This window comes from Sorex fumeus, unplaced genomic scaffold, assembly GCF_029834395.1.
Source record: "Sorex fumeus unplaced genomic scaffold, SorFum_2.1 ptg000129l, whole genome shotgun sequence".
NCBI lineage: Eukaryota > Metazoa > Chordata > Mammalia > Eulipotyphla > Soricidae > Sorex > Sorex fumeus.
Genome location: NW_026606186.1, coordinates 1,205,963 through 1,220,467, shown reverse-complemented (window position 1 = coordinate 1,220,467; position 14,505 = coordinate 1,205,963). Strand labels below are relative to the sequence as shown.

The 14,505-nt window shown below is 40.9% G+C and overlaps 1 protein-coding gene across 6 annotated transcripts in view; it reads left to right on the top strand.

Moving 5' to 3' along the window:
- The window catches only part of ST3GAL6 (ST3 beta-galactoside alpha-2,3-sialyltransferase 6), a 90,922-nt gene that overhangs the window by 54,263 nt on the left and 22,154 nt on the right, over positions 1-14,505 (top strand). For all 6 annotated transcript variants that reach the window (XM_056138632.1, XM_056138633.1, XM_056138631.1 and 3 more), the window contains 2 exons: positions 3,082-3,185; positions 5,152-5,215. In XM_056138632.1, coding sequence (XP_055994607.1) covers positions 3,082-3,185; positions 5,152-5,215 — 168 coding nt within the window. The remainder of the gene's footprint in view (positions 1-3,081; positions 3,186-5,151; positions 5,216-14,505) is intronic.

Here is a 14,505-nt window from a genome sequence, read left to right as displayed (position 1 = left end):
TGAGTAAAACTCAGAGGCTTCTCCTTGAAGTGAGAGGGCTTCAGACACACCGCTCCAGAGATGGGGAAGAACAGTATCAAAAGGGGCACCATCTCCCATAATGTGCCCTTCCGTACAGTGACACTGTACCTTTCCATCACTGGTTCTTAATTTTTTGTGACTACCGATCCCTTTAAAATGAACCAGTTCCCAAGAAACCTGCAGAGACACGAAATACTGCTGCATTTTATTACAGCTGTGCCAGGGTTCCTGGTAGTCCATTGGTATGTTCTGTTCAGGACTACTGCAAAATGAGAAGACTTGTTTTTAAACATTTTGATTGTGACACAGAGGAAGAAATAGATTTTGCTTGAGAACCTAATACACATGTATGTTTCTGTTTTATATCGCTGTGCTATCGCTCCAGCCCTTAAAACTATATGCTCACATTAATTTAAGAATTGGTTTCATAGCCAGCTATGCATTGTGGTCTGCAGGTTTAAAAATGCTGCTGTTAGGATGGAATTTACTATATGGAAGTTTTCTTTGTTTGGGAGCCACACCCAGAAGGGCTCAGGGCTCATTCGTAGCTCTGTACACTGGGATCATCCTGGCAGCGCTCAGGGGTTCATATGCTGTGCCAGGGATCGAATCTAGGTTGACTGCATGAAGGTAAAAGCATACCCACTGTTTGCCTCTCTGTCCTTTACAGAAGCTTTACATTTTATAATTTTTATTTTATGGTTTGTATTTTGTGTCTGGTTAAAGCCATCTTTCTGTATCCCAAAATAATAATATCTTCATTTGTGGACTTTTGAAAATATAATCATTAAAAAGAATGCTGCTTTAGAATCAAGGGCTACCTTCAGGTAGTGAAGACAGATTGTTTCCTTTCCAATAAAACCTGACGAAGGTTCAATTATTTCTTCAGTGTAGTTCAGAGCAAGCATGAAAGTCTCCTATCTCATGAATTTATCCTCTGGGCGCTAGCAGGAGAACCTTTACTGGGACACTTGGAGGTATTATATGGCAGTGTTGGAAGGAGGGCACATTTCTTCAAACCTGGGTACATTTCAGTTTTGTTCATAGGGATTAGTGATGCCATAGAGTACGGTTGCTTAACTTCTCATTACTTCAGTTCCTTTGTCTACATTAACAGGCTTAGCTTCCTCGCTAGACTTGGTAGGAGTAACACGGTTGAAATTAATTTAATATGATGCACTGAATTGCAATGTAATAGACAGTGTGATATAATATACTGTTATATAATGGGATATATAATTATGAAGGATGATTCATGCTGTGTATGAAATGTGGTGCTGAACAATTATTTCATTTAGAAATAAAATGTCACCTAACCTGACTTGTTTATCTGCATAACAATAAACTTGAATCTTGAGTCCCCACCATTACCCCACAAATTCCAAAGAACAGAGTGCTTCATTCCTTGTCCTTTCATCTGCAGCTCACTTTCCCAAGGAAAACTGGAGTAAGATGAGATTTCCCTGAATCTTAAATTAGGAGACCTGACACTTCCTCTTCCCAGAGTAGATCCTGAGCAGGGAGATCCACTCCCATACTGAAAATGACCTTTTAAGGTTGACTGTATGGACCCCCAAACTTCCAGAACTATCAGGGCTGAATCTGAAACACACATCATGTCTCACCCCCGGAAGGGCTGGTCTTTCATCTGTTTCCTTGGTCTGAGCATGATGCAGATTCTTAGTTCCTATGAGCTATCAGTGCTGAGTGACCCTAAAGTAAGAACAAAACTGTCTCATCCCTAGTCTTCTTTCTATTTTTTTTTCTTTTGGCTTTTTGGGTCACACCCAGCAATGCTCAGGGATTACTCCTGTCTCTGCACTCATAAATTACTCCTGGCAATACTCCCAAGACCATATGGGATGCCGGAGATTGAACCTGGTATCAGGCATGCCCTACCTACTGTATTATTGCTTTGCTATACTATTGCTCCGGCCCCATCACCCCTAATCTATTGCTGTTTATTTCTAACTTTCCATGAAACCTCTGAAGCCCCAGGGATACTCTATGTTCAGTTTTTAAAGAAAGGACAAAGTTGGTAGAGCGGAAAGTGGGACTTCTGGAGAGGATGTGATAAGAATTCGCTTGATTTGTTTGTTATGATGTATCTTTTCCACTTAGTAGGTGAAAATAATGTGAGCCCAAGCAATAGTACAGCTAGTAGGGCGTTTGTTTGTATGCAGCTGACCTCGGTCTGATCTCTGGCATCCCATATGTTTCCCCAAGTACTCCCAGGAGAGATTCCTGAGTGCAGAGCCAAAGGAACCTCTGAGTGTTGCTGGGTGTGGCCCAAAAACAAAACAAGAAACTCTTTTTTCCTACTTTGCCATTAAAATTCTTTATTGAGTAGGCCATATGAAGACACGTGCCATTGCTATTCTTGAGTTAATTTTAATTTCATGATATCAGGAAAATTAGTGCTTGCTACAACTAACTTCTAATATATCTTTACTTTTACAACTGACACAAACTTCATACGTGGGATATATTTCACTTTGGAGTGGCTTAATGTTATTTTTATGTTCCCCTATTGCTTCCTTTATTTTCTCCTGTATAGTCTGTTTTAATTTATTTGTTTTGGGGCCATACCCAGTACTGTTCAGGGGTTATTGCTGGCTCTACACTCAGGAGTCACTTATGGTGGTGCTCAGTGGACTATTATATGAGATGTCAAAGATTGAACCCGGGCCAGCCTCATGCAAGGCAAATGCCCTATCCACTGTACTATCACTCTTGCCTGGTATTGATTGTTTTAAAATGTTCCTTTAACCCCCACATTCTTAGCCCATAGCTATAATCTAACTTTTGGTTTCATTTTTTTTGAGAAGTATTTCTGTTCTGGTTACCTAGTACCTACTGTTGCATTTTCATTCAATGTAATATTTAATGCTATTTAGGATGTTTTTATATAAAGAATTAAAAAATATAAGAACCAACACCAGGTGCAGAAATGTATTAACAATATGAGTAATATGCTGCAGGTATTTTTAGTTGTGATTTTTAAAGCCAGCAAATATTATAGGGTATTTGGGAAAATCATTGTTGATTCTTTTCTTCCAGGTTCCATCAATTTCACCCTTTTCTGTGTGCATCTGATTTGAAAAAGATTGCTTCCTTGTATGGTAGCGATAAATTTGATTTGCCCTATGGGACAAGAACATCAGGTCAGTAGTAGTATTCTTAGCCTTTCTTGTTCAAATTAAGCAGTGTTTCGTGGATTTCATATTATTACAGAATTTTAGGGCCATTTAAACCTTCTGGTTTTGTTTTGTTTTTAATGATTCCAAAGGGTATGCTTTTGGAATGGAACCAAGGGAATTAAATCTTAAAATATAAATTCTTGTAAGTTTCAAGGCAGTACAGAGTAGAGACTTATAAAAAAAATTATTTACTTTTTATTTTGGGGCCACAACTGGCTATGCTCAGGGCTTACTCTTGGCTCTATGCTCAGGGATTACTTCCAGGGACCACATGGGTTGCTGGGGATATGCCGAGGCCAGCCACATGCGAGTCAAGCACTCTGACCCAAGAATAGAGGCAGTTTTACAGAGCTGACTTTGTTGTTGCTGAGAAAGAGCATTTTAGTTTTGTTTTGCCACCATATGATCCACATGAATTCCAGTGCCATATAATTAGAATTGGCAGGAAAATCCTATGGTAATTCCCCACCTTTCTCCCATTTTACTACTGGAGTGGATGTGGCATTGTTACCTTCTCATCTTTGAGGTTTATTTTATTTCATCAGCAAATTCTAGATTCGTGGTCAGTCTTTCGATGTAATCAGTAGGCATTTTATTTTGTTAAATTTATAGATAATTACGTCATTTTCTTTCTGCTTGTTGACAACTAATTTGATTTACCTAGTTTTATAACATTTCTGTTTCTCTCTATAAAATATTTATATTTTATTTCTGGGCCACACCCAATTGTGCACAGGGCTTACTTGTAGCTCTGTGCTCAGGGATCACTCCTGGGAATGCTCAGGGAACCATATAGGATCCTGGAGATCGAATCTTGATCTACTGTGTATAAGGCAAGAGTCTGATCCACTGTGCTATCTCTTTGACCCCTGCTTCTATATTTTTGACATATTCTAAAAGCCCAAGTAATTCTATATGTTCCTGAATTGATTTTCCTTCAAGTGATCCTGGTGTGTGTGTGTGTGTGTGTGTGTGTGTATGTGTGTGTGTGTGTGTGTGTGTGTGTGTGTTTGAGAGAGAGGGAGGAAAGGGAGGGAAAAATCATAAAGAATTTGACAACTTAATAGATTTTCCTTGCCAAATGATGATTTTTATACTGCTGTCAGTTTGAGAAGCATCTTGATATTGCTATATTGCTAATTTGAGGGTTCTCATAATTGTTTTCAGATTAAATATTTTTTCCTGAGGCTTTAGGAAAGTATTTTTAGCACATTTATCATTGTTAATGTCCACTGACTAGTGTTGGCTAATTGCTGCAGCAGCATTAATTTCGCTGCAGAAGAAATACAGTGTGAAATTATTAGCTTGTGTCCCCGCCGCTGCCGTGACCAGGTGCCCTGATGCATTCCTCCAGCTGACAGGCAAAAGAAATGGGTCACAAGCTGATGGCCAGCAACCTCTTTACTGAAACCAAGCAGGACTTATTTAGAGAAAGAGAAATTGTGTTTCATAAAGGGTGGGGGATAGGGATTGACAGAGAGGGGAAGTAAAACACGAAGGAAAAGTTTTGCCATAAACACAGAATTGGGAGCACTCCTGTGAAATCAGTTGGGCCCCAGGAGAACTGCAGTGTGTGTGGCATTGGGAGCAGGGGTGACAAGCAATTCAGATAACATGAGTGAGAGAGAAAGGGCAGGTTCAAGCCTGAGATACTTGGAACTAAAGAACAAAATGATTCAGCCAATTCTGTTATGGGAGACGGAACTCCTTCTAGTGCTGAATTTCCCATCTCTGAAGCCCTCTGGCCTTGAGGAGAATCTCAGAATCTTTACTCAAAAGAGTGGCACTGGACAGCTTGGGTAGGACGCCATGCCAGCAGTTAATCCAACAAGTTGGAAATGGGTTTGGGTGAAGGGAAAGGACAAGAGGACTTATTGCGTTCCTACAAATGACAATTCCTTTGATTCATAATATCCTATTTGTTTTCTAGTGGAATATTTTCAAACTGCACTTTCAAAACTTCAGAGTTGTGATCTCTTTGATGAATTTGACAGGTGGGTTTATTTCACTGTTTCTCTTTGACCATTTAATTTTATCTAAGGTGGTTCAAAATAAAATACCTGCAAGATATAAAATGCATTTACTGTAGAAAATTCAAGATAAGTTTTTCATAACCATTAGTTGTTATTTCTATAACTTTCGAAATAAACTACAAACTTTAGAAGCTGAATAACTAGTTGTCTCAAAAATTTGAAGACTAATGGTGAGCAAAACTAGTCTCAATGCTAGGCCTTTTTCAATGCACTTTCATCTTTTCTAAGTAGTTGATACTCATGAATTGAATTAGAGTCCCTGTCAACTAGCTCAGCCTTCCTCCACTGGCTGTTTCCCATATGATCCCAAACATTGTTTCAACTCATGAGCATCACTTTTCTTTCACTGGATTCATTGGATTTCAGAATTCAGTGAATTCACTATTTCATTGGATTTCAAAAACTGCCCCTTTCCTTTTATTCAGCATATCTGAAGGAAGCATAGAGCTTGTTTATCCATTTTATGTCTATAAAGGTAATTTTGTTTGTAGAAAATTTTGTGAATTTAACCCTCTAGGAATTGAATAGATTTTAGCAGGAAACCTTATTTTATCTTACAGAGGTAGGCTTTTCCTTTCTTTCCTAACAAAGTTTGAACTATACTTTAGAACCTGGCCAGTGATCTATCTGGCCACTGCAGGAGGTGTGTAATCTCCACGAACAAAGAAAATGGGAGAATATTTTTCCTCTTAACTGAGAATATAGAGATGCTATATTTCTATATCGATGGCATAGAAATAAGGGTAATACACAGAACTGGAAAAATGGAAATAGATTTTATAACAAAGATCTAGATTTTTCTAAGAGTCTTTTTCTCTACTTGGGTCCAGATTATGAAATGTGGCTTAGAATTTGTGGGCTCACTTCAGTTTGTGTTACCTAATCACTTAATCACACTTAACTTCCCATTAGTCGTCGATTTGCTCGAGCGGGCGCCAGTAACATCTCCATTTGTCCCTGTCGCGTGCTAGTGTAGCCCAATGGCATCTGTTCGCTCCGGGAACATGGAGGGCCTCCCTCAAACTGATCGTTCATGATTTTGATGAAGAAGTCTGACCATCTGGTAGGTAGGCGGCCACATGGTCTTTTGACATCCCTTGGAATCCAGTCGGTAACAGCTCTAGTCCAGCAGTTGTCTTTAAATCTCATTACGTGACCAGCCCATCTGATTTTCGACACCTTGGCAAATGAGACAGCATCCCTGATTCTTGATCGTCGACGGATGTCAGAACTCCGGATTCTTTCTCTCATTTAAGTGAAACGTGATATTCCAAGCATAGCTCTTTCTATTCTTCTTTGGGAGACCTGAATAGCGTTCTCATCTTGTTTGCGTAGGGCCCAGGTCTCTGAGGCATATGTTAATGCAGGAAGAACAGTGGAATCAAAGAGATGTGCCCAGAGCCGGAGGTTCTTCGTCCTCTTAGCTATTTCTTCGACGTTCTTGAAGGCGTTCCAAGCCGCTCTCTTCCTCCTGCGTAGCTCGGGTGCCAGGTCATTTGTCATGTTGACCTCTCGACCTAGGTACACATAGCTGTTGCATTTGGAGATGGTCATTCCGTTGAGAGCGAATGGGGCGTCAGGAACGAGGCTGTTTCTCATAAACATTGTCTTCGTAAGATTCAGCTGTAGTCCTACCTTTCCACACTCACGGTCAAAGTCGGCCAGCATTTGTGCCGCTTGGCTGATATCTGGTGCTATTAAAACAATGTCATCAGCAAAGCGGAGGTGGTGTAGTTACCGACCATCTATCTTCACTCCCATTCCTTCCCATTCCAGTCGTCGCATGATGTTCTCGAGGGTGGCACTGAAGAGTTTTGGTGAAATGGTATCACCCTGCTGCACCCCTCTCTTGACATCAACGATCACTTCTTTGTAGAATGGTGAGATCCTGGTAGTGAATCCGCAATATAGCTCACGGAGGATCCTGATGTATTGGGCTTGAATGCCTGATTGGCTAGGGCTTCAATGACCGCTTCCATCTCAACAGAATCAAAGGCCTTCTTTAAATCAATGAATGTTAAACAGAGCGGCATCTTGAACTCCCGAGAAACCTCAATGAGCTTGGTTATCCTGTGGATATGGTCGATGGTGCTGAATCCTTTGTGGAACCTGGCTTGCTCGCATGGTTGTCCTTCATCTAGTGTTCTGCCAATCCTATTTAGGATGACTCAAGTGAAAAACTTGTAGATGACAGACAATAGGCAGATCGGGCGATAGTTGCCAATGTCATGGATGTCTCCCGTGTTACCTATAATAACTTAAAATTATGTCATTGTTGTAGTCATGTAGTCAATTTCAATTACATATTAATAGCAATTACATACATTCTTTAAATTTAAAAATTATATTCACTTCTAAAGTTTATATAGCATTCATTCATGGATTGTTTTATGCAGCTCTTAAGGCAAAGTGCTTTACGTCAGTGCATTTGAAATTGTACAAATGCCTTTGCAAAGCATGCTCCATGATTTCCATGTTTAAGTGGAGAAACTGAAGTCAGGGAGCCATTCATACATTATAAGTGGCTTGTAAAGCACAAATATGAACCCAGCAGGTCTGTCTGCAGTGCCTAGAAGTCTGAGTTATCATAGTTTTATCATAAATATTTGTACCAAGTATCTGAAAATATTTTTGAAGATACTTGGTTCTATGAATGTGAGGTACTATGGGAGTACTTCAGGATATGTGACTTAGAAGTTTTGTTCTTACCTGCTCTCTCTCTCTCAAAGCTAGACTGTAGGGCCTGGAGCAATAGTGGGTAGGGCACTTGCCTTGCACACAGCTGACCCGGATTTAATTCCCAGCACCCCATATGGTCTTCATGCCTGTCAGGAGTCATCCCTGAGTGCAAAACTTGACTTATATTATTTATTTGCCTTCAGAACCTCTTTCATTATCTCTGTGCCTTAACCCCAGCTTTTTCCTACGTTTTTGCTGATTCAGTCTTATTTACCGTCTTTGTTACCAAGCTTGCTTGCCTCTGTGTGTGTGTGTGTGTGTGTGTGTGTGTGTGTGTGTGTGTGTGTGTGTGTTGGGAGGTAGAATGGGCACCTTCACCCCACAATTAACTGCAACAGGTGATTGGCTAATTGGCATCATCAGTGCTTGAAGGAGGTGGGTAGAGGTAAGGAGGGGTAGAAAATCATGCTGATGCCATAGGAAACTGAAGTTGAGACCCTTCAGGTACGGCATGACTGGAAGTTTCTCTGAGAGGACCTCCACAGAGCCAGCACGTTGCTGCCCAAGTTTTCATATCACACACCTTGCCCAAGCCACTTATTTGATGTGTGAAAACCTATTTCCTTGAGACTTTTGAAAGAATATTTTGAAAGCGGGTAAGACTATACTTCTGTAAATAGAAGGTAATAACATATTAACCTTCCTGAGGGATTCACATAATTTGACTTAATTTCACATAAGCCATTCTTCATCTGACTGGAACCCACAGCAGCACAGCACAGCAAAAATAACAAGCCAGTCAGGGCCTGAGAAGTACATTTCAGATGAGCTTCATTTCAAAGGCAGAATATTCCAACCCACTTGATTGCTACCTCAGCCAGTGCTGTCTCCCAAATGACCTTGTGTATCTCCCATTTCTCCCAGCTAAGGGGAAAATGCACTAGAAAAACATGGTCTGGAAAAATCTTTCTCCTGGAGAATATTTGGGGGGGCTCTTGGGGAGTCTACCCTGAGACCTGTGTGTTGGAGAGAGTCTTGCTGGCACAAGCTGGCTTGTCTTTTGCTTTGTTTTGCTCTTATAGGTCAAAATAGAGGGGTCAGGTGGATACAGGTGAGTTTTTTTTTTTTTGTAAACTGAAACATGTTTTCTTTATTGGGATGATAGTTCCAAGGTCATTGTGTTTTGTTCTGAAAACATATCTTCAAAATTTAGTAGAAAATGGTAGTATTTAACTTTTTATATTTATACCCCTGTAAATCAGCATTATCTAAATAAAAGTAAAAAGTTCACATCCTTGATTCAGTTATTTCACATTCTATGTGGGTAAGTCTTTGTATTAAATATTATATATATGTAAATTAGTTTCATTTAAATCTATGACTTCCTTATGATAGGCATTTTTAAAATTTTATTATTTTTTTAATTATTATTTTTTTTTACAGGTGAGATCTTGAGATCTGCCCTGAAAATTTTAAGTCACTCTGTCTGTCTGTCTGTCTGTCTGTCTCTTTCTCTCTGTCTCTTTGTCTCTCTCTCTCTCTATTTTGTCTGTTTCTTTTTCTCTCTCTCTGTCACTGTCCGTCTGTCTTTCTCTGTACTTGTATTTCTCTGTCTCTCTTTTTCTCTCTCTCTTTCTCTGCTTCTCTGTCTCTCTCTCTCTCTCATGGCTTGAAGCCACATCCGGCTGTGCTCAGAGCTTATTCTGTTCAGGGATCACTTTTGGCAGTTGCTTGGGGGATCAAATTAGGGTCAATCATGTGCAAGATAAGAAAGTGAACTCTTCCACCACCCCCCACTCCCACCCCCAGCTGTTCTTTTGCCTGCTATTTATGTAGCTGCTGCTTTGTCCTGGGTTTATTCTTTCCCAAGCAGTGCTCTAGAACAGCTCCATGCCAGGCTGTTCTGCAGACTAGTTGCCGATAAGCTCCAGCACTTTTGGGTGCAGCAACTGAACAATGCCTTTTCCCTACCTCTTATTTTCCCCTCTCTCCTCTTTGTCCCATCCAGAAATATTCAGTCTCTCTTATTGCTTCAAATTAAGATTCTGCTAGGTACAAGCTCAATTTTGTTCAGCTAATTCAGTACAAATAATGCTATCAGTTTGGATACATTCCACTGTGAATCAAAAAAAAAAAAGACTGAAAATGTTAGCTGTATCTCCAAGAGAGGCAGATTCCTCTTTCTCACGACTTTCCTGTAAATGAAATCTGCAAGGTGAATATAACAAAGGCCCTTTGAAGAGTTCTGGGACCTTCAGGATCAAAGAATTTTTTTCCTCTCATGACTGCCATTTCTCAATGCAGCTTTCTTCTCTTTCCTCATGACCTAGTGTTATGACTGTCTCATCAATCACGTCTATATTCCTGCCAGCAGGGAGCAGGAAGATAGAAAGATACCCATTGACATTTGCTGCTTCGAGTAGGGGCTGGAGTGGGAGCTCTTTGGAATATACCGGGCAGTGCTCAGGGCTTCCTCCTGGCTCTGTATTCAGGGGTCACTCCTGGCTCTGTATTCAGGGGTCACTCCTCGCCGGGCTTAGGGGACCTTATGTGGTACCGGGAATCGAATTTGGCTTGGCTGTGTGCAAAGCAAGTGCCTTGCCCACTGTACTGCCTCTCCAGCCCTTTCTATTCTTTAAGGACATTGCTCAGAAGTAACATCTAACTAGACTCTAGATGTCCAGCGATGTTCTGGCATCAGTCGATACCAGCACAAGAACAACAGCTCTTTCTTACTCCCTTCAGTGCCAGCAAGGTGGAAGCTAGAAATTCACCATGGTGGAAATATTTCATACCATGGAAATTAGATCCACTACATACCAGGGCTTCTTGCATCTTTTATCTCCTCCTCCCAAACACAACTGTCTTGTCAAATATTTGCTGGCAACTTCTTGGCATACATATCCTGTTGGCTAGGGATGTAATCACAAGGCCATACTTACCTGGAAGGTAGATGGGAAAAGGTACTCTTTATTCCACAAGGCTATGGGAATTTTTTATTTTTAGTCCTATTTTAAGGAACATCCTATTTTAAGGAACAAGGGAAGTTTGATGACTAAAGGGAAACTTGCAGTTTTCATTGGTGTTTTGTAGCATTTCCCTGTTTCTGTGCCTGGTAAGTTCCAGGATTCTAAAGTTAGGTTGGTAATTGGGGACCAGTCTAGCTCCTGCTTAAAGAACTTAGGGGCCCACCCTGGCTCCTCTTTTGGGAAACTGATATCCTGGAGAAGCTGTTCAAATGCTTTGTAGAACTTTTTTGCTTTGTTTACTTTCGCTTGGTGCCACACCATTTCTCTGCTTCCTCTTGGCTTTGTGCTTAGTGATCACTCCCTATGGTGCTCAGGCAACTGTAGGGGATGCTGGGGATTGAACCCTGTCAGCCATGTATGTCCAAGACAAACACCCTCCCTGCTCTACTATCTCTCCACCCTCAACATTGTAGAATGTTTGTAGATGGCAGATTTTTTTAGAGATTCAATATATTCCATATTTTAAAATAATGTTAGTAAAGTAATTCAGGCAGTTGTTTTCTAAAGTTATTTGCCATAAAAAATAGAGAATTTGGGGGCTGGAGCGACAGCACAGTGGGTAGGGCGTTTGCTTTGCATGCGGCCGACCCGGGTTCGATTCCCAGCATCCCATATGGTCCCCGGAGCACTGCTGGGGGTGGTTTCTGAGTGCAAAACCAGGAGTAACCCCTGTGCATCGCTGGGTGTGACCCAAAAAGCAAAAAAAAAAAAAAATAGAGAATTTGTCAGAAGTAGGGATGAGAATAAGCTTGTGTGTGTTTGGCCAATAACCCTCTGTGAGAGAGCTGTGGAGTTTAAGTAATTCTATTCTTGTTTTTTGCTAACCACTCCCTTCTTCCACAATACAAAGTCTGTCCTCAAAATTATTAGTTACCTTTTTTTTTTGGAGGGGAAGGTTTAGTCACAACTCTTAATGTTCAGGGCTTAGTCTTGGTGGGCTTGGGGAACCTTATGATGTACCAGGGATAAAACCCAGGTGGCCTGCATGCAAATCAAGCACCCTACGTGCTTGAAAAAAATCAACTTTTTGGAAGACTCTTCATGTTGTAGGTAATTTCCCTGTCCTCTCGATACCTAATTTTGTGTCATCTGTTCTCTCTGAAAGGATGACATCATTTGATAGGGTTATGTGCGTCACTCATTTTAATTTTACTATGTAAATATTAAAATTGATATTAACAAAATATTAACATTAAAATATTAAACCAGCCTCGACTCCACAGCAGTCTGTTTCCATTCGGGGCACTCCAGAGGGGTCAGGCGAGAGCCTTCCCCGCCCCGAGGGACCCAGCCCTGGCAGCTGACCTCCACTACCCAATTGCCACCACGCTCCAGGTCACTTTCCAGACTGCATGACTGCAAAGCCACATCATGGGACACTTCTTACCAATTGTCCATAATTACCACACCGTGTTTGATGGAGTTCAGACAGTAGGCAACAGATCATAGAGAAAAAAATTATATATATGTATATATACATATATATATATATATATATATATATATATATATAGGCCCTCCCGTTGATCGTCGATTTGCTCGAGCGGGCCCAGTAACGTCTCCATTGGAGACTTTGTTGTTACTGTGTCTGGCATATCGAATACTCTCGGTAGCTTGCCGGGCTCTCCGAGAGGGGCGGAGGAATCGAACTCGGGTCGGCCATGTTGGCCGCTTATAAGGCGGACGCCCTACCTGCTGTGCTATCGCTCCAGCCCTGACCTTTCGGAGAGCCCAGCAAGCTACCGAAAGTATCCTGCCCACACGGGCAGAGAGAGCCTGGCAAGCTCCCTGTGCTGTATTCAATATGCCAAAACCAGTAACTATAACGGGTCTCATTCCCCTGACCCTGAAAGAGCCTCCAATCGCTGGGAAAGACGTGTAAGGAGAGGCTGCTAAAATCTCAGGGCTGGGATGAATAGAGATGTTACTGGTGCCCGCTCGAGTAATTTGATGAACAACGAGATGGCAGTGATACAGTGACAGATGTAAGTATTTGTCTTTTTCATATTTATTTTAAAACAGAGAGTATAATCTTTTACATTCTAAATTTCCTGAGCAGTGACTCAGCCAGTTAGGTGGGGTAAATTTTGAGGCTGGTAAACTATTCCCTAATGATCCCTGATTATCGAGGCAAACCTGTCCTTCCTGTGTTGTAGACATGGAAAAGCAAAGCAATGAGGTCATAAAGATAGTCAGAGGCAGAAAGGACAGGCAGTTTCTAGTCCTGCGTCCTTGTGGTGAAAATGAGATAGCTTGGGTTGTTGGAGCCGAGAGGTCTCTATACTCCTGCAGGTCCCGGCTCCCCATTCCCCACAATTTTGCAAGCAGAGAATTAATACGCAGTACTTCACAAGTAGAATTCTGAAACTCAGCATCGTCTGAAATGGTCAGGAGAAGAGAATTCCATTATTTAATAAAACAAGCCTTACTTCTTAACTTTGAACAATTTTCCACAATATCGCTAATCCTTTTGCAGGATTAAACAAAAACATTTCCAGAGTACATGCGAAAAATCAAGGAGAATACATGTTCGTCTTTCCTCTTAAAGATACATGATCGTGGGTCAGACAGATAGGAAAGAGGTTAAGGTGTTTCTCTTGTACACAGCTGGCTCTGGTTCAATCCCTGGCGCCACATAGGGTCTCCTGATTACCCATGAGCACTGACCTCAGAATAAGTCCTGAGCATAGCTGGGTGTGGCCCCCAAACCAAACCAAAACAAAACAAAAAGATACATAATACTAATAGACTCTTCTTTAGACAGATGCTACTGAAGAAGGAAAACACAATCTTCTTAACTCTCATCCTGAGGATCATATAGTAAATATGCTAAGTGACCTCTCTTCTTTGAGGCATATAAGTATACGAAAAAAATCTTAAATGTTGACAAAACATTTTTGTTATTAAGATGAAAATTGCATAACATAAAAGAAAAGCTATTTGCTTATTTACTGTGTTTGGGCCACACTCTGCGGTATTCAGGCTTACTCTTGACTCTGTGCTCAGTGATTACTTCTGGTGGGGCCTGGGGGAGCATATGTAGTACTGGAAATGGAACTGGGGTCAGCTGTGTTCAAGGCATGTGCCTTAACCTCTGTTAATGCCCCAAAGGAATCATATTAAACAGTTTAATAATGGTTTGGAACACGATATTTCAACATAGTGATCCAACATTAGGTATTGGAACCCAATGCATGAAACCCTATCATTAATGGAATGTAATTGACAGTGCCTACAATTAAAAAAAAAGAAACCATTTAAAAATAATAAAGTGAACAGGGGCTGGAGAGATAGTACAGCAGATGAGAGATAGTACAGGTTGCCTTGTACACACCCCATGTGGTCCCCCAAGTACTGCGAAGATTAATCCCTGATTATCACTGGGTGTGGCCCCAAATCAAAATCAACCAAACAAAAAACAAATAATAAAGGGAACAGTTTAGTATTACTATTACAGTATTACAGTTTAGTATCTTCATTACCTTGAGCTGAAGAAAGCTAATGGAAAAAGACAGACCATTTAAAAGCAATTACCAGGGAAAA